At 69.1% G+C, this 27968-nt stretch overlaps 2 protein-coding genes across 2 annotated transcripts; one reads left to right on the top strand and one right to left on the bottom strand.

Annotated features, from left to right (window-relative positions):
* Window positions 1-316: 316 nt before the first annotated feature.
* On the bottom strand, window positions 317-14404 carry GPR179 (G protein-coupled receptor 179). The gene is made up of 12 exons (XM_039910056.1): window positions 14144-14404; window positions 9166-9812; window positions 8033-8141; window positions 7536-7629; window positions 7108-7337; window positions 6333-6401; window positions 5841-5950; window positions 5486-5730; window positions 5021-5159; window positions 4766-4871; window positions 4435-4581; window positions 317-2738 (listed from the first exon to the last, which is right to left on the bottom strand). Exons 1-12 carry the CDS (start codon window positions 14402-14404, stop codon window positions 591-593), a joined length of 4305 nt encoding a protein of 1434 aa, XP_039765990.1. The 3' UTR covers window positions 317-590.
* Window positions 14403-27968, top strand: SOCS7 (suppressor of cytokine signaling 7). The gene is made up of 11 exons (XM_029049538.2): window positions 14403-14447; window positions 14912-15219; window positions 16710-16774; window positions 18520-18627; window positions 20241-20360; window positions 22310-22431; window positions 22694-22862; window positions 25450-25578; window positions 25944-26079; window positions 26245-26402; window positions 26499-27968. The coding sequence occupies exons 1-10, from the start codon at window positions 14403-14405 to the stop codon at window positions 26366-26368; spliced, it is 1326 nt and encodes a 441-aa protein (XP_028905371.1). The 3' UTR covers window positions 26369-26402; window positions 26499-27968.

Raw genomic sequence — 27968 nt, 5'->3', positions numbered from 1 at the left:
GCATCACGGCCCAGCTGCAGCAGCAGTCCTGTCCTGGGGTGAGAGCAGAGGGAGGGCAGCACGGCTCGGGGACGGGGGGGGCGAGCTCAGGGCCGGCTCGGAAGTGGGCGAGAGGGACGACGGAGGACACGTGGCCGTCAGAAGGGGCAAACGCTCCCAAGTCGGCCTGACCCCCCCCCCCCCCCCCCGCAATCCCAGCCGACGGAGCGCCCCGCCCGACCCGACTCCCCCCGGCCCCCCGCCCGTCACCGAAAGTCCCCTCGGAGCCAGGCTCCTGCCCCCCCCACCCCTGCCCCGCGTGGACCAGGGTACCTGAAACGGTGGGCAGCTGGAGATTTTAATTTGTCTTTCGTACATGTTCCTTTGGGGACCACATGGCTTTGGTCCCTCAGCTGCCCTTTAGCCCCCAGGGGTCCCCAGGCAGCAAGCGGACGGACGCGTCTCAGAGCCGGGGCGGCGGCGACGACGGCCGGGGCTCTGGACGCCGGGCCGGGGGTGAGGGAGGACGGGCCGCCCGAGGGGAGGGGCAGCGGGGAGTGGTGAGGGGGCCGCCGGTTGCTCTGGTTTGGGGTTCGGGAGCACCGGAGCCGCTACTTGGCGGCGGGCCCGGGCTCCGGGCTCCGGGCCCAGCCGGCCTCGCTGCCCGGGAGTGAGGAAGCGGCCTGGGGGCCGGCGGGCGGGGGGCGTCTCCCCTCGGACGCCGGGAGGGATTCGGCCCTGGCTGCCCCGGCAGGCCGGGGCCCCGGTCTCCGGGATCCCGTCCCTCCGGGGTCGGGGCGGCCCTCCGTACCCCACGTTTGTCCCGGGTGCCCCTCGGGCCCTGACCCCGGGCCTCCGTCGTCCCCCGCGTCCACGGTCTCCCGGGGACAGATGGCCTCCCGCGCCCGGACCAGCCTCCCGGCCCTCCTGGGGGTCCCCGCCGCGGCGGCGTCCCCACCCTGCTGGGGAGAGGGAGGGTCCGCCCCCGCCGCCCCCTTCGGCCGGGCCCACCTCGGGCCCTGGCCCGCGGCGGCCTCTGGCACCGCGGCCCCCTCACTCTCCTCCCAGGGACGGATGTCGGCTCGCCCGCCGGACACTTCCCAAGGGCACACCTCCGCCTTCCAGCGGTCCGCGTCCGGTGGCAGCAGAGGACCGCCGCCCGGAGGCCGGGACTTCCCAGGCGGCGGGCCGCGGGGGCCGCCCGAATCGGCCGAACTCTCCCAGGGGCGGACGGGGTCCTGGCCCTGCCCCTCCTTCCCCGCTTCATCGGGTGACCCCCGGCTGGGAGCCCCCCTCGGCCGGTGGCGGCGGCCCCCGTCCGGGGTGGGGGCCCTAATCGTCCCCGGAGACCCCTCGTCCTCCTCCCAGGGACAGATGTCGGCTCGCCCGCCGGACGCTTCCCACGGACACGCCTCCGCCTTCCCGGGGACCGGCCCGGCCGCCGCCTGACTCCCGAGCCGGTCGGGGCCCCCGGAGGGCGGCCGGCGAAGGCCTTCCGTGGCCCCCACCTCGCTGGGCCCGGGGGAGCCCCGGGTTCCCTCCAGCGGGAAGACGGGGCCCCCGGCTGCCCCGCTGCTCTCGGCCGGGTCCCGGCCGGCCGGCTCGGGTCCGCCCTCCTCGTCGGGGTGGTCGCCCTCCTCCTGGGCCCGCGTGGCCCCGGGGGTCTCGGCCGGGACTCCTCCCGGAGCGGGGGGAGGAGCCCCCAGAGCTCCCCCCGTTGCGGCTCCTCCCCCGCCGGCCCCGGCCGCGCCATCTCCGGCCCCCTGGCCCGGGCAGCCGGTCCGGCTCCGGCCCAGCGCCTTCAGCATCAGCCCGAGGCTCCGCAGAGACGCCCCGCGGGCGGGCGCCTTCAGGCTCTGGGACTTGGGGGGCGTGCTCGGACTCCCCTCTCCCTCCGGGTCGGTGGCAGCGACGGACAGCGCCCTCCTGGGGGCCGGCGGCGGGGCCGGGGGGCCGGCCCCGACCTCCCCGGGGGTCCCCCCCTCCCACGGGCAGATGAAAGCGAACGGGTCCGGGCCTCGGGACGAGGCCGGGGCCCGGATGGGGGTCCCCGCGGCCGGCGCTGCCGAGACCGGGCCGCCCGGGGCCGGGCCGGGGGTCATCCGGCCCCGGCCGTCGCCCTGCGGCCCGTCGGACGCGCGGGTGCCGTGGAGGCTGGCGCTCCGGGGCGGGGGGCCGCCGGGCAGCCGGGCGGCTTCCAGGGGCGCCGAGTGGGGTCTGGTCTGCGCGCCGTCGCTGTGGGGCCGGGGCTCCCGGCGGGTCAAAGGTGAGGCTGGCGCCCCGGGCCGGAGGCTGGGGGCGCTGTGGGCGCCGCGCGCCCCGGGGGCGATGCGGACGCTGGGGAGGCTGCGGATGCCGGGGGCGCTGCGGACACTGCGGATGCTGGAGGCGCTGCGGACGCCGCCGGTGCCGGAGGCGCTGCGGGCGGGGCGGGGCCCGGGCGGGGCCTCGTCGCCGGCGGCCGCCACGTGGCAGGCGCCGTCCGACTTGGCGAGCGGGGTGGCCCGGGCCGGGCCGGGGTCCTCCCGGAGGGTTTGGGAGGAGCGGTGGCGGCGGGGGTCTCCCCGCCCCGGCCGGGCCTCCTCCTCCCCGGCGGGGGCCTCCCGGAGGCTCGGCGGGCGGCGGGCGGAGAGGCGGCGCAGCAGGGAGCGGGCCGGGCCGCGGCGGGAGGCCGGCCGCTCGGGGAGGTGCGGGTTTCGCGCCACCATCTGCCGGGTCTGCTGGACCTCCAGCTGCCAGTACAGCTTCTTCAGCTCCGCCTGCGGGGAGAGCGCGGCCCGGGTTCGTCCCCGCAGAGGGCTCCCGGCGCAGGTTTCCCTCCCGCCACCGCGTCGGGGCCCCCGGCGGGCGAGGAGCAGCCTGGCCTCGGGGCTGGAGCCCGGCCTTGGGAGTCAGGGGACCCCGGGTTCTCATCCCGCCGCCTCCTCTTAATGATAACGTCGGGATTTGTTAAGCGCTCACTACGTGCCGAGCACCGTTCTGGGCGCTGGGGGAGATAGGACGTCATCAGGTTGTCCCACTTGGGGGTCAGAGTCTTCATCCCCATTTGACAGATGAGGTAAGTGAGACCCAGAGAAGCGAAGCGACTGGCCTGAAGTCCCACAGCTGACAAGGCAGGATTAGAACCCACGCTCCTCTGACTCCCGGGCCCTTTCCGCTGAGCCACGAGGCTTCCTTATTGTCTGCCACGACACCTTGGGCAAGCCCCTTCACCTCTCCGGGCCTCAGCTCCCTCATCCGTGAAATGGGGGTGAAGACTGCGAGCCCCACGTGGGACAGCTTGTTGACCTTGTATCTACCCCAGCGCTTAGACGCTTCCCCGTTTAGACTGTAGCCCATCATTGGGCAGGGACTGTCTCTATCCGTTGCCGAACTGTACATTCCAAGCGCTTAGTACAGTGCCTGGCACATAGTAAGCGCTTAACAAATACGATAACTATCGTGATGATTTTCATTAACTAGGGGTCAGAGGATAATGATAATTACGGTATTGGCTAAGCGCTTACTGCGGGCCCAGCAGAGTTCTAAGCGCCGGGGGAGGTTACGAGGTCATCGGGTTGTCCCACGTGGGGCTCGCGGTCTTCATCCCCATTTGACGGAGGTAACTGAGGCCCGGAGAAGTGAAGTGGCTTGCCCCAGGGCACCCAGCGGACAAGTGGCGGAGTCGGGATTAGAACCCACGACCTCTGACTCCCAAGCCCGGGCTCTTTCCCCTAGGACACGCTGCATTCTCTAGTATGGGATGAGGATGGGCCCGGCGGGGCTTCCGGACGGACCGGACCGGCCCCCGTGGAGGCCCCGCTAGGCCCGAGGGGAGGCGGAGGCTCGGCCCCTCCATCCCTCAGGTTCTTTTAGGCCCCCTCAGGCGCGGACCCCCGTTCCCTGCATCCCCCGGGGCTCACGCCAAAGTCTCCGCCCGGATCGGAGGCAGCGGAACGGACGGGTTGGCCTCCCGGAGCCTCGTTCCAGCAGGGGTGGCCCTAGGTTAAATCTATCATCTGCGCCGCCCGGCCCACCCCGTCCACCCCCGTCTTCCCCACCCCCCCCAGCCACAGAAACCCCCGGGCCTGGGCTTTGCGCTTCCGCATGGTCTTCCCCAGAACCCCCGGGGAGCTGCCGGAGGGCCCCGAGCAGCCATCCTTCGGCCCAGCTGGGGCCTCCGCCCCCCCCCCCCCCGGTCAGCGACTTAGCCCACAGCAGACGGGACTCGAGTTAGACTCCCGGTTCTCAAGGGGGCTAGTTGCGGCTGAGGGAGGGGGGACCGGAAGGAAGGCGTCGCCCCCGCCCTTCTCTCTCCCGAGAGGACTTAACCGGGCAGCTCGAGGTAAGGGTCATCCTGCAAATGTTGGGGAGGGGCGGGTGGAGGAGTCTGGTCGGGAAGCGGGGGGGGAGGAGGCTCTCCCGGCTCGCAGGCCAAGGCGAGCGTCGAAAGGCCGTCCCGAGCGCGCCACCCACACGGATGTCTCCGGGGTCGAGGCCGGGGTCGCTCCAGGCGGACGTGATGCTGCTCTCCAGGCAGGAGGACGGCGGCCGCATGTCCAGCTCCTCTTCGATCACCTCGGCTCCCACCTCCTCGGGCAGGGGCACCTCCACGTGCAGAAACTGCGGGCCGGGAGGGGCGACGCGCCCCGGCCCTCGTGAGGAAACGCGCCCCTCGCCCACGCCGACCGGGTGAGGGTCCTTTCGGAGGGGAGAGGGGCGGGTTGCCCCCTCACCTTCCGCCCCCGGGATCCCCCAGGGCCGAGGGGCTCCGGCTCCACGGGATCCGCGGAGGACCGGGGCTGACCTTGGGGACGAAGAGCAGGGCCAGGGTCACGGTCACGGTGCCGTGGGTGTGGACGAAGCAGAGGAGCAGGGTCCAGTCGGGGTGCAGCGACGGAACCAGGAGAAACCTGGGCGGCGGGAAGGGTGCCGGGTGAGCCCGTGAGGTCCGCCGCTCGCCCCGGCCCTCTGCCCCTCGCGGTCCGGCCCTCGGGACGGGGCTGGGCCCCGGGGGGAGGGACGGGCCGGGCGCCCTTGGGGCCGGGCATCGGGGTCCCACCTGACCAGATGGAAAGCCGCAGAGGTGGCCAACTCATTGTGCAGGGCCACGGCCAGGTAGCGGGGCTCCCTGTAGGCCGAGGGCACCGCCCAGGTGGCACGGCACAGGGCGCTGGCGCACAGCAGGGAGAGCAGCTCCGCTGCGGGCGGGGAGGGAGGGACGGGTGCACGGAGAGAGCCTCGCCCGTGCCCGGTCACCCCCTCCGCCCCGCCGCCTTCTTTCCCTCCCCTTTGCCCCCTCCGCCGCCTGGCCTCCTTCCCCCAGCCTCCCACCGCCTGATCTCCCTCGCCCCTGCCCCGTCTCCCTCTCCCCGGTCCTCCCCACCCCCGAGTCTCCTTCCTCTTTTACTGCCGGCCTCCCTCCCCATCCTCGCCCCCGGCCTCCTCCCCAAACCCACGCCCGGTGGGGCCCGGCCGGCGGGCGGCCGGCCCCGGGCCGCACCGGGGGGGGCGGGCCTCGGCTCACCCACGGACATCATGTAGTCCCAGCGGTCGAGGCCGCAGAGGCGGAAGAGGCGTCCGGCGGGGGTCCGCCCCGTCACCACGAGGGCCCGCGGGGCGGGGCGGGCGGTCTGGTCCAGCGTGCCGGCCGTCCAGGCCGCCAGGAACCAGAGCACCAGCAGCAGGGCGAGGGCCAGCGAGCGGAGCGGCCGTCCGCCGGTCGCGGGGACGCCCCGCCGGACTTGGCGCGACAGAGACGCCTGCAGCACCCTGCCGGGAGAGGGGCCGAGGCTGGGGGACCCCGGCGTCGGGCCCGGAAGGTGGCGGGTGGGCCGGGGACGGGGCGGCTGGACCGGCGCGGGGTCGTGTGGAGACGCTACCTGTACAGTTTGAGGGCGACGGTGCCGTAGACGGTGGCGAAGCCCAGCAGCCTCACCCAACGCAGGGCCACGCAGCGGAACACGCTGGGCTCGAAGTAGAGGATGAACACCTGGGACACAGGTGCGGGTGGCCCTGGGGCCCGGGTGCCTCCGGCCGGGGTCGCGGGCGGCCCCGGGCCCCGGCCGTCGTGGGCCCTGGGCCCCGCCGTGGTTCTGTCAACTCTGACCCCGCCGGCCGGCTCCTCCGCTGCTTCGCGTTCCAGGCCCGGCTCCCCCTCCCACAGCGGAGCCGAGCCGGCAGACGAGGCCTCGGGACGTCCTCCGGGAAAGCCGGAAGGTCGGGGGGCCCCGGGGACGTAGGGGGTCGGTTGGCGCGGGCCCAGAGGCCGGGGTCGGCCTGGAGGCCCGGGGTCGGCCTGGAGGCCCGGGGGCGGGCGCGGTTTCGGGTGGAGGGGGTGCGGGGTGGGGGAACCGGGGTCAGGCGGCACTCACGGGGAAATAGAGGAGCAAGGAGCCGAAGAGAATGATCTCCAGCCAAAGCAGTCCCGACGCCCGCACCCTCTGGGGAAGAGAAGGCCGACCCCTCTCCCACCGAGTCCCGCTTTCCGCTCTGGTGGGCGCGACCCAACCCGCCTCACACGTCCAACCCCCCTCTCGCCCCACCTCCATCTCACCAGGCCCCACCCCCTCTCACCCCACTTGATCGCACCTTCCCATCTCACCAGACCCCCTCCTCACCCCATCTCACCCCACCCCCCACCTCACCCCACCCTGCCTCGCCAGATCCCATCTCTCCCCACCCCCACCCAGGGTCCCAAATGCCATTCCTGGACTCCCCTCCCCTCCCCCTTGCTTCCTGCCCCCTCCCTCCGCGGGCGGCCCCGTCCCACCCTGCACGCTTCTCATTTTCGTCGTTGCTCTGTGGCGTTTATTCGGGCGCTGACTACGTGCCAGGCGCTGTTCTAAACCCTGGGCTGGATACGAGCTTTTCAGGTTGGACACAGTCCCCTTCCCACACGGGGCTCCCAGTCTTCATCCCCATTTTACGGGCGAGGGAACCGAGGTCCAGAGGAGTTAAGTGACTTGCTCAGGGTCACCCGGGTCTTTCTGACTCTAGCCACTAGGCCACATGGCTTCTCCCCTGCTAGTGGCTCCTCCCTCCCCCCCCCGCCGGCCTCGCCCCCCCCCCCCCCGTTCTCCCCCCACCCATTGCCCGAGGTTCTACCTCCCCTCGCCGGTTGAGGCCTAGCTGGGAGCGAGGGCTTGCCTTGTTACAGCGGTAGTGATAGGAGAGGAGCATGCAGGCGAAGACCGCCAGCATGCAGCCGGCCTGGCAGGTCAGCAGCGCCGCCCGCAGCGCCCGGTCCTCCTGCGCCAGGCAAGGCGTGCCATCCGTGCAGTTGGCACAGCCCTCTGGGCAGGGCTGGCAGGCTATCGGCGGCCCCGACCCCTGGGCCCCGTACCAGCCCGGACCCGGCGTGGAGTTGTCCTCCGGCCCTGCTGGGCGCAAAGCGGGGGGTCAGGATGTGCGGCCCCTTCCCGGCCCTTTCCCTGCCCAGTCCCACCCTGCCTCTGCCCATCCCCACCCCACCTCTGTCTCTCCCCGCCCCTTCTTCAACCCTAACGCCCAAGTCGAGCCACTGTTCTTGCCCAACCTCAACGCTGTCCCACCGCAGCAGGGCCGGACACACGTACCCACGCCGAGGGGCGGGCCGACCCTGTAGAAGCCCGGACGGCAGAGACAGACGTAGCGGCCCAGGGCGAAGCCGTGAGTCTGCAGCGGGGTGCACTGTGAGGAGGGCGGGGGGTGGGTGGCTAGGAGAGAGGCCTCAGGGACACCCCACCCCTCCCCACTCCTCGGGGTCAGCAGAGGGGCCCGGGGCTGCCGGCAATGCCCGATGTCTTATTGGCCAGGTCCGATCCCGCTCCCGGCCAGGCCCCGGGGGTCTCGACGGACCTATGGGTCCCCGCCCAGAGCAGCCACACCTGTGCCCGCAGATCTGGGTTTTTTTCGTGGGGGCGGGGAGGGTGTTGAGGGCACGGGGACGGCGTCCCGAAGGCCAGAACTGGCAGGAGCCCACCTTCCCGAGAGGGAACACCCCACCCGGCCCCCTCCCCGCCCCAGCCGACTCCCCGCTGCCCCTCCCCAACTCACCTCCCCGCGGGGCCCCGGGGAGGGGATGCCCCCCTACCTGGGTGCTTTCGGGGTCACACCGGTGGGTCCCGGCGAACCAGCCTGGCCCCGGGGTGCACTGGTCGACCTTCACATCCCGTAGGTCCACATCCATCTGGATCCACCCCCTGGAGAGGGCCTGAGGTCGGGATCACCCCCCCCCCCCCAGCCCACCTGCCGGGTCTCCGACCACCCACCCTCTCACTCCCGCCAATCCCCCACCCTCGCTCTCTCCTACCTCCTCCTCGCCTCACCCGGAACCACGTCCCTCCTGACCTTCCTAGCCTCTTGAAAACCCACCTCCTCCAGGCGGCCTTCCCCGCCTCCCTCGCCTCACGTGTGTGTGGGGGGGTCTGTTGTCCGGCTCCGTTTATTTGGGATACCTTCGCTTACCCCGACCCTTCCCCTTTTGCCTCGTTAGGTCGTCAGCTCCTCGGGGGCAGGCATTACGCCCTTGGCTTTCCCGGTCCGACCGGAGGCCCGGTTCGGAGCTCTGAATTAACGGGCAAATCCTCCGGCCTGGCGTTCTGCTCCCGGTCAATGCTCATCGTCCAGTCACGAGGACCTGACTGAATACCCAGGACCGAATCTAGCCCGGAAACTCCTCGTGGGCACGGAGCGGGTCTACCGACTCTCCAGAATCGGTACTGGGCCTCTCCCAGCGCCCAGAGCAGGGCTCTGCCCACGGTAAGTGCTCAGTAAGTACCACCGATCGTTCGGTCGATCCAACGGTGCCCCGATACGGGGAACCTGGGGGAGAGTCGGGCCGGCTCTGCGGAGAGGGCGCGTTTGGGAGAGCGGGGGTTCTCCCCCGGCTGTGCCACCGGTCGGCCGAGTGGCCCCGGCCGAGTCACCGGCCCCCTCCGGCCTCGGTCACCCGATCGATAGAGCGGGCCGCTCCCCTCCCGCCCCGAGGTACTCCAACCGCCCCCCCCGAAGGGGGAAGGGTCAGGGTGCGGGGCGAGGGGCCGCCTCCCGCCATCCGGGGCGGGCCGGGGTCCTCACCGTCCCCCCGCACCGGTTGAGAGGGAGGTCGCCCCCTCGGGCCGGGGACCCGGGGGGCGGTCCGGTGGGTCTGGCCGTCGGGGCGCGCCCCCGGACCGACGGACGGCCAGAGAGGAGGGCCCGGGGCGCGGCCCGTCCCGTGCCCACCTCCGCTCGGGGGTGAGGTCCGGCCGGAGCCCGTGGAAGGGGGCGCTGAGGGTGAGGAGCCAGCGGGGCACGAAGCGTCCGGCCCGGCAGTCGAGGAAGGGCGGGCCGGCCCGCACCCGGCCCGCGGAGCCCAGGTAGCCGTGGGCGCGGGCCCAGCGGGGGCTGGCGAGGCCGGACAGGTCGTTGGTCAGCAGGCGGTGGCGCAGGGCGGCGGGGCCCCGGGGCCGGTGGGGCCCCTCGGACCCGGCCGGCCCGGCCGGCCGCCCCCTTAGCAGCAGGGCCCCGCCGGGCTCCCGGGAGGCCCGCAGGACCAGGCGCGGGCCCCGGGCCCGGGCCCCCGGCGGCCGCAGGAAGGTGAGCTTGGCCCGGCGGGCTTGGGGGTGGCCCTGGGCCAGGCCGCGCACCAGCGCCTGGTACCAGTCGGCGTCGTCGGGCAGGCTGGCCTCGCGGAGCTCGTTGGCCTGCAGCAGCAGGTTGAGCACGTTGGCGGCCAGGGCCACCGCCCCCGCCGCCCCCCAAAGGCCCCGCGGCGCCGGGCCCGCCGCCCCCCGCCCCGACACCTCGAAGCGGGCCCGGCAGGTGGCCCGGGACAGCCGCCGCGCGTCCCCCCAGCGCAGGAAGGCCAGGGCCGCCGCCGCCGCCGCCCCCTCCCCGGACCCCGGCCCGGCCGCCTCTCCTCCGGCCGCCGGCCCGGGCTGCGGGAGCGGGGCCCCCGGGACGCCCCGCCCCAGGGCCGCCCACAGGAGGGGGACCAGCGCCCGCAGCATCTCCGCCGCCGCCCGCGGGCCCGGACCCGGGGGGGCCGGGACCCTGGGGGGGCCCGGACCCTGGGGGGGTCCGGACTCGGGGGGACCCGGACTCGGGGGGGGCCGCCCGTCCGACCGCTCCGTCCTTCGGTTTCCCCGGGCTCCCTCCGGCTCGGACGCCGCTATTTGTCCTCTCCCGGACCCACGTCACCGTGGCCCGCGGGGCCCAGCGCCCCTCTGCCCTCCTCCCCTTGCCTCTCCCCTGTCCTCCCCTCTCTCCACCCTCCCCTCTCCCGTCCTCCTCATCCTCCCCTCCTCTCCCGTCCTCCCCTCTCCGCCTCTCCTTCCCTCTCCCCCGTCCTCCCCTCTCCTGTCCTCCCCTCTCCTTCCTCTCTCCGTCCTCCCCTGTCCTTCCCCTCTCCCCTGTCCTCCCCTCTCCTCCCCTTTTCTTCTCTCTCCCCTCCTCTCCCCCTGTCCTCCCCCGTCCCCTCCCCTCCCCTCCCCTCATCTCCCCCGCCGCCCTTTCCTTCCCCCTTCCCTCCTGCCAGCCCCGGGCCCCGGCGGCTCCGGCCTGACGAAGGGGCAGGGGCAGGGGCAGGGGCAGGGAACTGGCCCCGAAAACGGGAATTGATGCCATCTCGGGGTCTCTGCCGGTCTCTCTCTCTCTCTCCTTATTTCAGGGAGAGCCGAGGCCACCTTTCTCTCTGCTCCCTTCTTCCCTCCCCGACCCCCTCTTCCTTCCTTCCGCCCCCTTCCCCCTTCCCTATCCCTTCGCCCTCATTTGCCCCCTTCATTCAGCCTCCCCCTCCTCCAGCCCCATAACACTCATGTCTCCAGCTGTCATCTGATTTCTTTCTATCAGTGTCCGTCGCCTTTAAGCTCGTCGTGGGCAGGGAATGTGTCTGTTCTAGTATTCTGTTGTCCTTCCCCAAGCGCTCAGTCCAGAGCTCTGCCCACAGTAAGCGCTCAATAAATACGATTGACTGACGGACAGACAGACGGACGGACAGACTTGGTGGGAGTGAGGGCGTTCTACAGTGGACTCCAGCCTCGTTCACCCCGACTCTCAGACCAGAAACTTCCCTTCCCTTTCCTTCCCATCCCTTCCCACTCCTTCCCTTCCCCTCACACCCCTTCCCTACCACCCTTTCTTCTCCTTCCCTTCCCACCCCTTCCCTTCCCACTCCTCCCTTTTCCTTCCCATTCCTTCCCTTCCCTTCCCATCCCTTCCCTTCTCTTCACACCCTTTCCCTTCACACCCTTTCCTCTCCTTCCTTTCCCACCCCTTCCCACCCTTTCCTCTCTTTCCCTTCCCACCCCTTCCCCTCCTTCCTTTCCCACCCCTTCCCTTCCCACCCCTTCCCCTCCTTCCTTTCCCACTCCTTCCCTTCCTTTCCCACACTTTCCTCTCCTTCCCTTCCCACTCCTCCCCTTTCCTTCCCATTCCTTCCCTTCCCTTCCCATCCCTTCCCATCCCTTCCCTTCCCACCCTTTCCCTTCCCTACCGTTCCCTTATCACCCTTTCCTCCCCTTCCCACCCCTTCCCTTGCCCACCTGCTTTGCTTCCCTTCCCTTCCCCATCCCTTTCCTTTACTTGCTCGTCCCTTCCCCACCGGCTCCCCTTTCCCTTTCTTCCCCTTCCCTTCCTTCTGTGCCTCTCCTACCCTACTTGCGTAGCATCTTTTGCATCTCTAAATGCCCCACTGCCACACTCACAGTGATGCCCAGGCGCAGACACATGCGGGCGTGCGTTCAGTCACAACACATGCACACGTGCTCACATATATAAGTATATATTTATATATAAGCATATACATTAATATTTTACATTTATAAATATTTCTATATTATATATGTAACACATAAATATATCTCTATATATGCCTGCATCTACCTATATTGATTCAATAGTATTTATCTATTGTACAGTTGCGTGTACCTGCACGGACACAGAAATGCACCGTGCACAGTTGCCAACTCTGTCCTCGCCCCATCGTGAGACCACAGAGCCAGGGTCAAGACGGAGTCTTTCGAGTGTCATTCATATTTCTTCTTTGGCCGCCGCCTCATTTCTTTTAGGGTCCGCCCTGAATCTCCCCGGTCCTGGGCCCAGGAGGAGGCCGGATTCTCGCTCTCCGAGGGTTTGGGTCGTGAAGAGGAGGGACGGAGTAACGGAAACCCAGGCCCACAGCACTTGTGCATATCGCCTCTTGTTAATAATAATGGTATTTGTTAAGCGCCTACTGTGTGCCAAGCACTGTTCTAAGCGCTGGAGTAGATACAAGGTAATCAATCAGGTTGTCCCACATGGGGCTCACCGTCTTCATCCCCATTTATCAGATGAGGTCACTGGGGCACGGAGAAGTTAAGTAATCATAACCTGTCATGTACTGTCATGGAAAGACAGTACATGAGAAGCAGCGTGGCGCAGTGGAAAGAGCATGGGCTTTGGAGTCAGGGCTCATGAGTTCAAATCCCAGCTCTGCCACTTGTCAGCTGTGTGACTGTGGGCAAGTCACTTAACTTCTCTGGGCCTCAGTTCCCTCATCTGGAAAATGGGGATGAAGACTGTGAGCCCCACGTGGGACAACCTGATTCCCCTGTGTTTACCCCAGCGCTTAGAACAGTGCTCTGCACATAGTAAGCGCTTAACAAATACCAACATTATTATTATTATTATTATTATTAAGAGCCCGGGCTTGGGATTCAGAGGTCATGGGTTTGAATCCCACCCCTGCCACCTGTCAGCTGTGTGACTTTGGGCAAGTCACTTTGCTTCTCGGGGGGGGGGGGGGGGGGGGGGGGGCTCAGTCACCTCATCTGTAAAATGGGGTCGAAGACCGTGGGACCACCTGATGACCCTGTATCTCCCCCAGCGCTTAGAACGGTGCTCTGCACAGAGTAAGCGCTTAACAAATACCAACATTATTTATTCTTATTACTCGAATATACTGAAAAGCAGTGGGGTCTAGTGGATAGAGCATGGGCTTGGAAGTCTGAAGGATTGGCTGTGTGACCTGGGGCGAGTCACTCCACTTCTCTGGGCCTCAGTTCCCTCATCTGGAGAATGGGGAGGAAGCCTGGGAGCCCCCCCCCCCCCATGGGACGGGCACTGGGTCCAACGTGATTTGCTTGTGTTCACCCTCAGCGCTCAGTACAGTGCCTGGCACACAATCGGCGCCGAAGCCGCGTGGCTCAGTGGAAAGAGCCCGGGCTTGGGAGTCGGAGGTCATGGGTTCGAATCCCCACTCTGCCACTCGTCAGCTGGGTGACGGTGGGCAAGTCACCCCACTTCTCTGGGCCTCAGTTATCTCATCTGTCAAAGGGGGATGAAGCCTGTGAGGCTCCCGCGGGACCCCCCGATGACCCTGTATCTCCCCCAATGCTTAGAACAGTGCTCGGCACAGAGTCAGCGCTTAACAGAGACCGACATGATGCAATCCCGCAATTACTCTTATAACGATGCTCAGGGCCGAAAGGGGCTCCGAGGGGGGCGGCCGAGCTGGGGGGAGGGGGCGGGGGCGGGGGCGGGGCCGGTGACGTTACGGTGTCCAGCGGCGGGCGCCAGGCCGGGGGGAGGGGAGAAGGGGGAGAGGAGAGAGGGAAGGGGGGGGGAGAGAGAGAAGGAGGGGAGGGAAACAGAGGAAGAGAGAAGGAGAGAGAGGGGGAGAGAGAGGAGAGAAGGAGAGAGAAGGGGGGGAGAGGAGAAAGAGAGAGAGAAGGAGAGAGAGAAAGGGAGGGGGAGACAGAGGGAGGGGGAGGGAGAGAGAATGGGAGGGAGAGAGAGAGAGAGAGAGAAAGAAGGAGAGAGAGAAAGGGAGGGGGAGAGAGAGAGAGAGAAAGGGAGGGGGGAGAGAGAGAGAGAAAGGGAGGGGGAGAGAGAGAGAGAAAGGGAGGGGGGAGAGAGAAAGGGAGGGAGGGAGGGAGGGGGAGAGAGGGAGAGAGAGAGAGAGAAAGGGAGGGGGGAGAGAGAGAGAGAGAAAGGGAGGGGGGAGAAGGAGAGAGAGAAAGGGAGGGGGGAGAGAGAGAGAAAGGGAGGGAGGGAGGGAGGGAGGGGGAGAGAGGGAGAGAGAGAGAGAGAAAGGGAGGGGGGGAGAGAGAGAGAGGGGAGAGAGGGAGGGAGGGAGAGGGAGAGGGAGAGAGAGAGAGAGAGATCTGCGCACGCGCAAAGAGAGCGGGGGGGGGGGGTGGTTCGGTGCTTGCGCATGCGCGCCGGGACAAGGGTTCGGCGCATGCGCCCTGCCCCGCTGGAAGCTAGCCGGGGGCTGAGGGGGGAAAAGGGCGGAGCTGAGGGCGGAGCAGGCCCGGAAGGGGCGTGGCTTCGGCGGGCGGAAGTGACGCAGGGGCGGCGGCGGCGGCGGCGTCAGTGCGTCGGTGCGTGTTCCCGTGCGGCCCCCGGCTGAGGCGGCGGCGGTGGCGGCGGCGGCGGTGGCGGCGTCGGGCTCGGTGCGGGTGGGCGGCCCGGGGCCCGCGCCCGCTCCCGGCCCCGCCATGCAGGGGCCCGACCTCCGCGACGGGGAGGCGGCGGCGGCGGCGGCGGCGGCGGCGGCGGCGGCCGCCTTCCTACCGCGTCCTCAGCCCGCCTGCTGGGCTAACGGGAGGCGGCGGGGCCGGCGCGGAGGCCTCCTCCTCCTCCTCCTCCTCCTCCTCTTCCTCCTCCTCCTCCGCCGCCGCCGCCGCCGCCGCCGCCGCCTCCTCCTCCTCCCCCGGCGCCCGGCCGGGCCCGCGCCTCCCGCCCGCGGCTCATGGTCTTCCGAAACGTGTCGCGGGCGGAGGCGGCGGCGGGGAGGGAGGCGCGGCCCGGGGTCCCGGCCCCGCCGCTCTGCCCGCGGCCCCGCTGCGAGGCCCCGGACGCCGGGCCGCACCCGCCTCCGCCTCCGCGCCGGGCGCCCGCCGGCCTCGACGCCAAGCTGGCGGCGCTGGGGCTGCGGGGGACGGCGGCGGGGGCGGCGGCGGGGGCGGGGGCGGGGGCGGGGGCGGGGGCCCCCTGCCCCGCCGAGGACACCAGCGACGCGCTGCTCGTGCTCGAGGGCCCGGAGCCCGCCGGGCTGGACGCCGACCGCTCGGACCACGACGACGACCACCACGACGAAGACGACGACGACCGGCGGGAGCCCCCGCCGCCCCCCGCCGCCCCCGGCCCGGCCCGCCGCGGCTCCCTCAAGACCCGCCTCGGACGCCTCTTCCGCCCCGGGGGCCCCGACGGCAAGCGGCCCGGACCCGCGGGGGACCCCGACGCCCCCGCCCCGACGCGCGGACCCCGCCTGCCCCGCCTGCCCCGCCTCCCCCGCGCCCCCGACGCCTCCAGGTGAGCCCCCCCCCCCCCGCCCCGCCTCTTCACCCCGACGGGGGTCTCTGTGAAGCGCCGGGGGAGACGGGGTGGGGGGCTCCCCGTCTTCATCCCCATTTGGCAGAGGAGGAAACTGAGGATGAGGGAGGAGGAGCCCGGGCTTGGCAGTCAGAGGTCGTGGGTTCGACGCCCAGGCGGCTGTGGGACCGCGGGCCAGTCGCTTCTCGGGGCCTCAGTTTCCTCATCTGGAAAAGGGGGATGGTCTGCGAGCCCCACGGGGGACAGACGGATGACCCTGGATCTGCCCCGGCGCCTAGAACGGGGCTCTGCGCAGAGTAGGCGCTTCAATGCCAACGTGACGCGGGGCTCCCCGTCTTCATCCGCGTTTGACAGAGGAGGAAACTGAGGATGAGGGAGAAGGCGCCCGGGCTTCGGAGTCAGAGGTCGTGGGTTCGACGCCCGGCTCGGCCGCTCGTCGGCTGTGGGACCGTAGGCCAGTTACTTCTCTGGGCCTCAGTTTCCTCATCTGGAAAAGGGGGATTATCTGCGAGCCCCACGGGGGACGGACGGATGACCCTGGATCTGCCCCGGCGCTTAGAACGGGGCTCTGCACAGAGTAAGCGCTTAACACACACCGCCGTTGTTATTATTAACGGTGGCCCAGAGAAGTGAAGCGACTCGCCCACCGTCACACAGCTGACAGGTGGCGGAGCTGGGATTCGACCCCACGATCTCTGACGGCCGAGCCCGGGCTCTTGCCGCTGAGCCCCGCCGCTTCTCGTTATAGTCTCATAGCCCATGGGATAATAGTAACGTTGGTATTGGTTAAGCGCTTACTATGGGCCGAGCACTGTTGTTAAGCGCTGGGGGAGATACGGGGTCGTCGGGTCGTCCCACGCGAGGCTCCCAGTCTTCATCCCCATTTTACAGATGAGGGAACGGAGGCACAGAGAAGTGAAGTGACTCGCCCACAATCACGCAACTGACATGGGGCAGAGCCGGGAATCGATCCCGTGACCTCTGACTCCGAAGCCCGGGCTCTTTCCACCCAGCCACGCTGCTTCCCCCGCGGGCCGTGGGGTCGTGGGGTCAGCGCGGTCCACGGGCCCCCCGGGACTCGTTGGCACCGTAGCACCGGGCCTGTCGGTGGCAGAGGGTCCGTCCCGGCCTTGGCAGGGGCCGCACGGTCTGCGCGTGGCATCTGGCCCGGGTGTCCCGGTGGGACCGCGGGGCTGGGCCCCCCTCCGCCTGCCCGGGCAGGCGGAGGGGCGTATTTACCGTCCCACTTTTGTCCCCTTAGCCCGATGAGCGGTCGGCAGCGAACGTGACGGGCAGGCGTGGGTGGAGGAAGTGTTTTCCCGGCTAGAGTCACCGAGGGAGGCGGCCCCACCTCCCCGGGACCCGGCGATTCCCGGGGTCTGGGGGTGTGCTGCTAGAGAGGAGAATGTTACCGACCTGCGAGTCCAGCGTGGCTTTCTCTCGCCTCACCCGGGGTTTTCCCTCCGCAGGAAGCCGAGGTTGACCAGAACCCAAAGTGCCTTTTCTCCGGTCTCCTTCAGCCCCCTGTTTCCAGGTAAGGCTCCCTGCACACCTGTCTCGGTGTGTATGTATGTGTGTGTGTCTGTGCTTTTTCTCTCTCTCTCTCTCTCCCCTTCTCACCGGGTCCTGGTGAGAAGGTTTTGAGCCTTGGCCATCTGCCCCGAGCTGGTTGAGGTTAGAGGGAGGGAGCCGGGGAGAAGCAATGAGGCCTGGGAGGGAGAGCCCCTGGGTTCTGATCCCAGCTGGGCCACTTGCCTGCTGTATGACCTCAGGTGAAATGCCTTAACCTCTCTCTGGGTCTCGGTTTCCTCATCTGTAAAGTGGGGACTCAATACCCCTTCTGCCTCGTACCCTGACCGTGAGCTCCCGGTGGAAGAGGGACCACGTCCGACCTCATTATCGCGCATCTACCCCGGCACTTAGTGTAGCGCTTGGCAGAGAGTGAGCCCTTGACGGATGTCGCTAGAATGACCGTTTTTAATAAAGCCGGGGCCAGGGGCCTGCAGGAGGAATGTCTCTGGGTGCACGTGGGTGTGAGGAGGCTCGGGCGGCTTACCTTGGCCCTGAGAGCGGCCGTCGGGACCGAACAAGTCACCGGCCGGGGCCGACCCGGTCCCCGTCTCACCCGGTTCCGGGCAGGAGAAGGTCCGGCCGGGTCTGCGCTGGAGAGGCGTGGACCGGTGGACCCCGGCCGGGTGTGGGGTGCTCCCGGCCGAACCGCGGGGCCGGGCTTGGCTCCGGCTGCCCCCCCCATCCCTCTACAGTTGTCTACCAGCGGCGGGGAGGAAGTGTGGTTAGCCGGGCTCCGGAGGGGCCGCGGCTGGTGACTTGGGGACGGAAGGGGTTTTCAAGGATGGGGGACTCGGGTTCTGGGAGGTCGCAGTGGACAGCCAGGCTTACCGAGTCCAGAGCGGCCGGGGCGGCTGTGGGGCCGCCTGGGCCGGCCACGTTGGGGCAGGGTGGGGACGAAGGTGGTCTTGGCTCTCCTCGGGCCTTCAATCCCCGAACAGGCCCGGCTGCTTGGCCGGACCGGGGACGGTCCCCCGGGAATGGGGGTCCCGGGACCGGTTCCGCCCCTTGCAAGGCCCCCCCCACCTCGGCGGTGGGTGGGGAGGGCCGGCGGCCCGGCAGCCACCGGGTGCCGCGAAGGCCCGAGCCCGGGGGCACCCGCTTGCTTCGGCCGTGGGCCGCGGCCTAGGATATTGTTCATACCACCGGCCGGGAGATCTGAGCTTCCCAGGATCCGGCTCCGTTGCCCGGTGGGCTTTCCCAGGTTCCCCGTCGCGCTTGGGGTCGAGGGTCGCCCTGGTCGGTTAGCCGTCGGTGGGGCTCTCGGGGGCACGTGGGGTATGACATCGGCCCCTGGCCGCAGGCCCCCTCATCCCACGTCTTCTGGAGAATCCAAGTCCGGAACCCGGCCCGGTGTTGGCCCCGGGCCCTCTAGGCCACCGTTAAAGCGGAGCTCGCAGGCTGCCTTGCCAGTCCTCCCCGGCGCGGCCCGGGGAAGGTGGATGCCCTCGGCAGGGGGTGCGGGCAGCGGCCAGCGGTAGGTTCTAGATTCCGGGCTGCCGCGTTGGGGGCGGTCCCCTGACCTGGGTGGGGCTCGGCCGCTCATTTCTACAAAGCTTCGGCTTCGCCCCGCCGTCCCCTCCGTCCCAGGCCCGGCCCCCGACCCCCGCGGAGCCCAGCTCTCCGCCCCGAGCCCGGCCTTCGGCTCTGGGCGAGCGAGGCGGCGGCGGCGGCGGCTCTGACTTCTCCCTCGCTCCGTGAATCCTTCAGGCGAAACGGTGTCGCTCGTGGACGTGGACATCTCTCAGCGAGGAGGCCTGACCTCTCCTCATCCTCCGACCCCGCCCCCTCCTCCACGAAGAAGTCTCAGCCTCTTAGGTACCGTCTACCCACCCCCTCCCCCACCCAGGTCGGCGAAGCTGGGGGGATTATCTGTCCCAGCTCTTAGCCGTTGCCCCCAAAGCCATTTGACCGGGGCCTCGGCCCCCAGAGGAGCCCCCCGGGGTCGTAAAGTCCTCCGTTAGCTCCGTATACGGCGGGGGGCAACGGCTCCCGTGAGCGAACCGCGAGAATTCACCCCTTTCATGGCTCCCACCGTTGCCCGTCTGGTAGACTAGCGCCGTAAAAGTGGGCCCGGGGTGCGTCTGTGTATGTATGTGTGTATGTCGGGGGGAGGGTGGGTGTCACCCACCAGTCCTGGTCGCTGGGAGCCTGGTGAGGTTGCTCCGCCTGGGGGCAGGGTGTGCCCCCGAGATGCCAGCCGCCCCGTGGCACCCCAGTACCTGGGCCGCCTCGCTTCGGGCCGAGCGGTCTTGGGAACTCTGCCTTGGGTGGGTTCGGCCGGCTCCCGCGCGGGCTCGGGTTAAAGGCGGGCGGGCCGAGGGGACGGTTCAGCCGCCGCGGCCGGGACGCAAATCCGGCCCCTCGGGTTTCGGCCTAGAAACGACCAGAGTGGCAGGGTGCGTGGCGCTGCCCTTAAAAGTAAGTCTGGAGCCGCATGCCTTTTGTTCCCCGTGGGGAAGCGTCGGGGCTCAGTGGAACGAGCCCGGGCCCGAGAGAGAGCCGGGGGCCCCGAGGCGCGGGACCTCCGGGAGCCGATCCGGGCACCGACCCGCTTGTTGCTGCCGCTGGGTGACCTGCAGGAAGTCACTTGGCTCCTCTGGGCCCGGTTTCCTCATCTGACCGACGGGGACCCGGTCCCCGTTCTCCCTCCCTCTTAGATTGTGAGCCCCGTACGGCTCAGGGACCGATTCTCTCGGATCCGCCCAAACGTTTAGCCCAGTGCTTGGCACGTCGTGAGGAATGGATCGGTACTACCGCTGTTGTTGTGGTGATTGTGATGGCTGCCGTTAGGTCCCCGCGGCGGACCCCTTGGCCGAGGGGGCCTCCCCCGTCTCAGGTCCTCCCACAGCCCGGCAAGGGCCCCGACCGCCTTCCCGGCTCCTAACTTTGCGTCGGACCCGCGGCCCGTCCCCGGGTCCCTCGGCCCCGGCTCCCGTCTCTGTCTTCTCCGGCTAGGCGCCCCCCCGGCTTGGCTCCGGCGCCCTCCCATCGGGGCTGGCCGCTTAAGGGTCCTGAGGTCGCGTCGGGGGGGAGGCCGGGTGGATCGGGGTGACCCGCCCCTTCGTGTCGGAGGCGGGGCGGCGAGGCCTAGCCGCAGGCTGCCGCCGCCCCCGGTCCCCCCTCTCCTCCCCGCCCCCGGCTCCCCCGCATGCCGCCGCCCCAGCCTGGCTCCGCGCTGGCTCTCGGTTTCCCCGGCCCGCCCTGGGGCCGGAAAGACCATCCGCCCCGTCCCCGCCCCGCCGCTCGCCGGCCCGGGGGCCCGGAGGGCGCCGCCGCCGCGATGGCCGGGGAGGAGGCTGCCGCCGGGCCACGGGGGCTCGGGCCCCCGCGGAGGGAGGGGGTCCCGGGTCTCGGCTCCCAGCCCCCGCTTGCTGCTCTCGTCTCCCCTCCCCGCTGAACCAACCGCTTGCTTTTGTTCTCTCTTCTAGATGATATCAGTGGGACCCTGCCTCCTTCTGTGCTAGTGGGCTCGATGGGGTCTTCCCTGCAGTCTTTCCCCCTGCCGCCTCCTCCTCCTCCTCCGCCGCCGCCGCCGCCCCATCCCCCAGGTCGGCCCGGCTCCTGCGGTGCCGCTCGCGGGAGGGGCGGGAGTCGAGGGCTGACCCGGGGCCTGCAACCGGGAGGGAGCCGGGGGAGGGGGGGAACGGGGCCGCGGGGGACCCCGGGCCCAGCCGGAAGGGGAAGGTAGGAAGCTGGCGAGAGCACCCGCCCCGGGGAGGGGGCGGGACAGAAGGCACAGATGGTTCAGAGAGCTCAGGGTTCTCCGAGAATCCGAGTTCCTTCCACGCGGGCTACCCGGCATCGGGCCCCTAGCCCGGTCTCCCCGGCATCTCCCCTGTGGACCACGCGGCCGGGGCTCGGGTCGGGCCCCCCCGGCCCGTCCTCCGCTCGCTCCTGGCCGAGGGACGAGGGGACCTGGGGCGACCCTCTGCCCGCGGGTGTCCGGGCGTAGCCCCGGGACTAGTCCCCGGGAGCGGTTGTGACGACCCCAGCTCAAGGCAGGGAGGAGGGCGGCTGGATGAGGTCGGCCGGGCCTGCCCTATCTCGCCGGCTGCCGGTCCGAGCGCGGGTCCCCTGCGAGAGTCTACGCCGGGGAGCGGGTGTGTGCTAGGGTCGGCGTCACCGTGCGTGTGTGTGTGCGCGCGCGCGCAAGCGTGCCTGCGAATAAGACCCAGGAGGGAGGGTGCGGGGGATGGAAGGCCAGTGTGCGTGGGCAGGGTCGGAGGAGCGAGACCCGTGTGGGACGCGAGGGGTGTATGGGAGAGGGGAGTTTGAAGGAAGGGGACACAAAGGGAAAGGAGTGGACAGAGGGTTAGGGTCACGCCCGGCCGAGTGTTCAAGTTGGGCTACGGGCAGGGTCAGGCGTACGGGGTCGGGGTCACTTGTCGTGCCCGCTGGGCGCGCCGGGGGTCGCTGGGGCCACCCCCTCCCGTGCTGGTGGCGGTGATGCGGGGACCGTTCGCCGCCCCTTCTTTCCGGCCCCTCGCTCGTCCCCCTCGTATCCCGGTGGCCGTGCCCCGCTACATACGAGCGCTTCACCCGGGGCTGGGCACCTGGAGGCGCCGAGTCTGTCCCGCTAGCCCTTACGTGGGGCCCAAACGGTTGCTCGGGATGCCCTGCCGGCCCAGGCGCGGCCCACGGAGAAGCAGCGTGGCTCAGTGGAAAGAGCACGGGCTTTGGAGTCAGGGCTCATGAGTTCGAATCCCAGCTCTGCCACTTGTCGGCTGTGTGACTGTGGGCGAGTCACTTAACTTCTCTGGGCCTCAGTTCCCTCATCTGTAAAATGGGGATTAAGACTGTGAGCCCCACGTGGGACGACCTGATTCCCCTCTGTCTACCCCAGCGCTTAGAACAGTGTTCGGCACCTAGTAAGCGCTTAACAAATACCAACAGTATTATTATTATTACGGAGGCACTCGACGCCTCCCGCTAACCCGGGTCGGGACCCCCGGAGACGCTCGCTTCGTATCACAACTAGTACTTGGGCTTCTCTCCCCTCGTGACCTAAAGCTCTCGGGCCCGCCCATCTACTCCCCGCCGTTCGAGTGGAAGCTCTCGCAGGGCACCGGCGGGGTGGGCCGTGCCCACGACCTCTCCGAACGGCCCAGCTGGGGCTCGGCGGTCAGTCCGCACGGCGTCCCGGCCTTGGGGGCTGCCTGCCCCGGGCACCGCTGCCCTGTCCTTACCTCCCTCCCTCCATCCCTCCCCACAGAGGCTCAGTAGAGCGGGTGGGCTGGGCGTCGGGCCCGCTTCCGGGTGGGTGTCGAGGGTGGCCCACCTGGGCCGGGTAGGTGCCGGCCTGTGGGGGAGGGCAGGTGGGACCGCCGTGGGTGCGGCAGGCAGCGGGGGCCCTCCCCGGCCTCCCCCGGCCACCCGCCTCCCCCCCGACGCCCGGCGCCCCTCCGCCGCCCCCGTGGGTCCCGGCTGTGGCTCTGGTTGCGGCCCAGACCCCACCGGCCCCCGGAGGTGAGTCGGGACCCCCGCTGTGTCCCCACAGACATTTTTTCGCGGATCGTCCCGTTCAGGGCCGCCCACTCCGGGCCCGGTCAGCCCCTGCAGTATCCCCTCTACCGCGCCGACGCCAGCAGCTTCGCCGCCAGCCTCCGGGAGTTGGAGAAGGTAGCGTTCTGGGGGCGCCGACGCGGGTGGGAGGAGGCGGCCTCCCCGCCCCCATCTAGGGAGGGCGGCTCCCCTTAGCGCGGGGGGCGGCCCCCGTGGCGTGATGGGATGGCTTTCTCCGCTGGGCCGGGTCCTCCCGCTCGCCTGTGCCAAGCAACCGGGGGCAGTGACCGACCACCCGGGGGCAGGGAGGTAGGCCCGAGCCTCGCGTTGGCCCACCTGCTAATTCCCCCCTCCCCCCACTCCCACCTCCCGTGCACAGTGCGGCTGGTACTGGGGCCCGATGAACTGGGAGGACGCCGAGATGAAGCTCAAGGGGAAGCCGGACGGCTCCTTCCTGGTGCGGGACAGCTCCGACCCTCGCTACATCCTGAGCCTCAGCTTCCGCTCGCAGGGCGTCACCCACCACACGCGCATGGAGCACTACAGAGGTAGGGGCCGCCCCCCTGCCCCTTGCCCCCTGCCACACGCCGCACCCCTCCGTTCTCCTGGCGCTGGCTCCCGGGGTGTGCCGCTTGGCTCGGAGACAGGAGGGGGGGCGAGAGATGGCGGAGGGCTCCGTGCGGCCGTCTGATGCCTGTTTTTCTTGGGGCGGGGTGCCTGGCGTCAAGGGACTCTCGGTGGGACCTGGGGGATGCGGACGGGGGCGATGACGCCGGGGGCGGGGGGGCGGTCGGCCGTCGGATCTTAGGTGGGTTTAGCTCCGAGCAACCCTGGTGTGGGGGACGACCCCTAATTCTGTCCGTCGTGGAAGAGGGGGGCTCCCCCCCGCTCCCGACGGCCCAGGGGTGTCGAGGAAGAGACACGCTTTACCTTACTGTATAAGCCCTGCTATCTCGCCCAGCTTCCTACCGCCCGTCCTCCCTCCCTGATTGGGGTGAGCGCCCACGCTACCCTCACCGCCGAGCTAGAGCGGGAGCCGGAACGGTCCGTGGTCTGAGCCGTCCCGGGGGCGGAGGGACTCCTCGGTCTGGGCTCTCCTAGTGAGGGTCGGTGGCCGTGGGCCACCGCGGTGCCAGTGACTTGGTACTCCCAGACTCGCCAACCCCCGAAGCCTTCAGAACCATCCGGGCCTGGTTGCGAGGCCTGCTCCATTACCGCTCTTTCCTTCTCTCCCTTCTCCCTCGCTTGAAGAGCTGAGGGCTTTCCATCCAGACAGTCATTCAGTCCAATTCATTGAGCACTTATTCGTGTGCAGAGCACTGTAGTGAGCACTTGGGAGAGTACAGTAGAACAGATAAATTCCACGCCCGCAACGAGCTTACCGTCTAGATGGGTCGACAGATATTAATACAGGTTAATAATCTACGGATGTGGACGTGAGTGCTGTGGGGCTGGGACCGGGGATGAATGAAGGGAGCGAGGCAGCGCGACGCAGAAGGGAGTGAAAGAGGAGGAAAGGAGGGTTGAGTCAGGGAAGGCCTTTTGGAGGAGATGGGCCCTCAGTGTAAAGCTTTGAAGCGGGGGGAGAGCCGTTGTCGGATATGAGGAGGGAGGGCGTTCCAGGCCAGAGGCGGGATGGCGGCGAGGGGTCGGTGGCGAGATGGACAAGATCCGAGGTACCGGTTGGCGTGAGAGGAGCGAAATGTGCCGGCCGGGTCGTAATAGCAGAGCAACCAGGTGAGGTAGGAAGGGACGTGGGGATTGAGTCCTTTAAAGTCAATGGTGAGGAGTTTGTTGGATGCAGAGGTGGACGGACAACCCCTGGAGGTTGTTGAGAAGATGGGAGCGTGACCTGAAGGTTTTTATAGAAAAATGATCCGGAAGGCAGGGCGAAGTATGGCTTGGCATGGGGAGAGGCAGGAGGCAGGGAGGTCGGTGAGGAGGTTGACGCAGTGATCCAGGCGGGGTAGGATAAGTGACGGGACTAAGGTGGTAACGGTTTGGAGAGAAAAGGGTGGATTTTAGTGATGTCGCGAAGGTTGAACTGAACAGGTCTCTAGTGGTAGATCGGATATGTGAGTAGAAAGAGAGAGGGGTCAAGCATAGTGCTAAGATTACAGGTTTATGAAATAGGAAGGACGGTGGTGCCGTCGGAGGGACAGGGATTGGGTGGGAAGATGATGAGTTGTGTTTTTGACGTGGTAAGTTTTGAGGCGACGGGAGGCTGTCCAAGTAGGGGAGGCAGGAGGAAATGCCAGATGGCGGAGAGGGAGAGAGATCAGGGCTGGAGATGGAGATTGGGGAATCATCCTTACGGAGGTGGTAGTTGAAGCCGTGGGAGCCAACGAGTTCTCCGAGGGAGTGGGGGGAGATGAAGGATAGAAGGGGCCCCAGAGCCGAACCTTGACGGAGCCCCACGGTTAGGGGGAGGGAGGCAGAGGAGGAGCCCGCGAAAGAGACTGAGAGCGAGCGGCCAGAGAGAGAGGAGAACCCGGAAAGGACAGTGTCCGGGAGGCCGGGATGGGATAACGTTGCCAGGAGAAGAGGGTGGTGGACGGCGTCAGAGGCAGCCGAGCGGTCCGGGAGGATCAGGATGGAGCGGAGGCCGTTGGATCTGGCAAAGGGGAGATGGCCGGCGACCTTCGAGAGGGCGGTTTCCATGGAGCGAAGGCGGCGGAAGTCAGATCGGAGGGGGTCGAGGAGAGAATGGGAGGAGAGGAATTGGAGGCGGTGGGTGTCGACAACTCACGCGAGAAGTTTGGAGAGAGATGGAGCGCAGTAACTGTGGAGGGACCCAGGGGGTCACGGTGTAAGATGTGTCTTTTTTAGGATGGGGAGAAAGCCTCCGGGGCCAAGGCTCTGAGGGAGGCCCCTTGCGGCAGCTCTCCCTCTGGGGTCACGCCGGGGGCCTTCTGGCGGGAATGGGCTCCTTCCGAGGCTAGACCGGACACTCCAGGGATTTCTCAGCGTCCGGCGGGGGTGGGGGGTGCGCGCCGGGGGTGTGGCGGAGGGGGAGCCGGGCGGTTGGGTGGGGGAACCCCGTTCACGGGCGATCCACCGGGTCCACCCCCTGGCGGCGCGGGCCGGACAGAGGGCGTCCCGCCGGCCGGCGCTGACCCTGCGCCCGGTTGGCAGGCACGTTCAGCCTGTGGTGTCACCCCAAGTTTGAGGACCGGTGCCAGTCGGTGGTGGAGTTCATCCAGAGAGCCGTGATGCACTCCAACAACGGCAAGTTCCTCTACTTCCTGAGGTCCAGGGTCCCAGGTGAGACTTCCGCAGCCGCCCGCCCTCGCGCCCTCCCATCCCCCAAGGAGATCCACGCCTCCCCCTCTCCCGGCCCCAGCGGCGGGAACGGCCTCACTGTGGGCGTCAGAGCGGTTCCCGCCGGGTTCCGACCGGTGGCAGATCGGGTCGGGTCTCGAGGGGTCGCCCGGCTCCTTGTCTTGGGGTGGGAGGAGGGGAACCCCTCGGAGGCATCCCCCCCCCCCCCCCCCCCCCCCCCCCCCCCAGCCCCGTGTGAGGCGTCATCCCCGAGCCCAGGCCGGCGGTGGCCCTGCCCTGGGCGCGTCGCGCCCTCCCCTGGGCATCGCGCCCCGTGGGACCCGCCTGTGCGCTCTCCCTGGCCCCAGGGCTCCCTCCCACCCCGGTGCAGCTGCTGTACCCGGTGTCCCGCTTCAGCAACGTCAAGTCCCTGCAGCACCTCTGCCGCTTCCGCATCCGCCAGCTCGTCCGCATCGACCACATCCTGGACCTCCCGCTGCCCAAGTAGGTCTGCCCCACCGCCGGCCGCGGGGGCCCGCCGGCCTCGTCCCATTGGAGCCTGGCGGGGGGTCGGGGACGGGGTCCTCGGGGCGCCGCCGGGCGGGGGCGCGGTGCTCGGGGCGCCCCCAGGGCTCACCTGGGGTTTTTCTTCTTGGTTGGGCATGCCAGGCCTCTGATCTCCTACATCCGCAAGTTCTATTACTACGACCCCCAGGAAGAGGTTTACCTGTCCCTGAAGGAAGCCCAGCTCCTCTCCCGACAACAGACCCAGGGACCCGAGCCCTCCACGTAGCCAGGGCTCCCACCCCATGACGCCTGTGCCCGGGGTACGTTGCTTGGCCCGCGGTGCTTGGGGGAGGGAGGTCCTCCGATGCTTTGCCGGCTGGCCTCGGCCACTCTGATCACCCTGTCTTTGGACCCAGGCGCCGGACGCCACGTTCCGGCCGTGGGCCCGGGAAAACCTCAGCCGAGGGACGCGGGGCGATGCAAGTGGCCGAGCCGGCCCCGTGAGGGCGAGAGAGGATGTGAGGTTCCCGGGGCCCGCGTGTGGGAGGGCCCCCGCCGGCTGGGCCGACGTCTCCAGTCGCCGCGGAGACGCGCCGCCGGAGACCCGAGCCGTGTCGGGGATGGGGACGTCCCCTCGGCCTGGGCGGAGACACGGAGGAGCGGCCAGATGCAGCACTTTGGTCCCACAGTCCCCTGCCCCCCCCCCCACCTCTCAACCCCTTCCCGCGTCTGCCCACCGTTTGTGGTGGCGACCCACGTCTTTCATTCGGTCAGTCGTATCTATTGAGCGCCTGCTGTGTGCAGAGCACTGTACCGAGCGCTTGGAAAGTACCGTTCGGCAACGGACAGAGACGGTCCCTACCCAGCAACGGGCTCACGTCCTGTTCTGATGCCTGCCTGGCTCAGGGCACGGTGGGCCCGGCGGGCTCTGGCCCTGACTCGCAGCCGGGTCGGGCCCAGGCTGGGGTCCGGGGCCCGCCGTCACCCCTGTCGTGGCCGCTGGCCGGAGGCCTGGGCTGTGGAGAGAGGACAGAACCCGGCGCGAGACGGGACCCCCCGACTTGGACCGGAGCAGGAGGCCCGTCTCCGGCGACCACCCGGATCCCACTGGGGACTTCTGAGGAGGGCAAGACGGGGAACCTGCCGCCGGAGGGTCTCGGCCACTGGCAGAGACCGACTCGGGGACCGAGCCCGGGGCCCCCCAGGCCCGCTGCCGGCCTGGTGCGCGGGGACAAGGAGTCGGCCCCGGAGACGGGGAGCCGCCCCCGGCCATCCTGCCCAGGAGCCCGGCCTGTGCCGTGGGCACGCAACGCGGACCTTGGGCGGCCCCTGCCAGCCTGGCCCGGCCCACCAGGACCGGCTGCAGTGTCGCGGACGGACCTGGGCCCGGGTTGAGGCGGGGGCCCGGCGGCGGCGAGGGCGTTGGGCCTCGGCCACCCCTGCTCACCCTGGGCTGGACTCGGACGGTGCCCCTCACCCATCGGACCCCAAGTCCCCGGCCGTCCTCGAGGAACGTCCTGTGTAATCCCGGGTGATCCTCGCCGGGGACGGAGGGGTCACGCCAAGCTCCTGTGTCCCCACTCCAAGGCAGAGGGCAGTGGACTCAGGCCCGGTGGTGGAGGGGTCGGTCGCGTCTGTGGGATGGGGGCGAGGGGGTGGAATTCCCTCTTGGGTCTAACTTGGCTCAGCTAACCCCCGCCACTCCGTCTGCCTGGCTGCGTTTCCCCGTGGGGGAGGTCCCGTGTTGCGAATGGTGGGCAGCGGGCTCTCTGGTCGAAGACAGAGCCGGCCTCACGCTGACTCTGTGCCGTCGAGGACGCGTAGATTTCTTTCTTTTCACTGCAGCAGTGTTTATGGGCAGGTCCAAGAGATTTATTTGCTCCTGG

Source organism: Ornithorhynchus anatinus, chromosome 21 (genome assembly GCF_004115215.2).
Source record: "Ornithorhynchus anatinus isolate Pmale09 chromosome 21, mOrnAna1.pri.v4, whole genome shotgun sequence".
Lineage (NCBI taxonomy): Eukaryota > Metazoa > Chordata > Mammalia > Monotremata > Ornithorhynchidae > Ornithorhynchus > Ornithorhynchus anatinus.
Note: the sequence above shows the minus strand (reverse complement) of the source record. Positions and strands in the feature narration are given on the sequence as shown.

Bases quoted from the DNA above. Each gene is read 5' to 3' on its own strand.
- SOCS7 (XM_029049538.2), top strand. From the start codon at position 14,403: ATGCAGGGGCCCGACCTCCGCGACGGGGAGGCGGCGGCGGCGGCG. The intron at 22,863-25,449 runs GTAGGGGCCGCC...CCCGGTTGGCAG, and splicing joins GCGCATGGAGCACTACAGAG to GCACGTTCAGCCTGTGGTGT. The intron at 25,579-25,943 runs GTGAGACTTCCG...CCCTGGCCCCAG, and splicing joins CCTGAGGTCCAGGGTCCCAG to GGCTCCCTCCCACCCCGGTG.
- GPR179 (XM_039910056.1), bottom strand. From the start codon at position 14,404: ATGGCGGGGCCGGGAGCGGGCGCGGGCCCCGGGCCGCCCACCCGCACC. The intron at 5,951-6,332 runs GTGAGTGCCGCC...CCTGTGTCCCAG, and splicing joins CCTTGCTCCTCTATTTCCCC to GTGTTCATCCTCTACTTCGA. The intron at 5,731-5,840 runs GTAGCGTCTCCA...CTCTCCCGGCAG, and splicing joins GTCGCCCTCAAACTGTACAG to GGTGCTGCAGGCGTCTCTGT.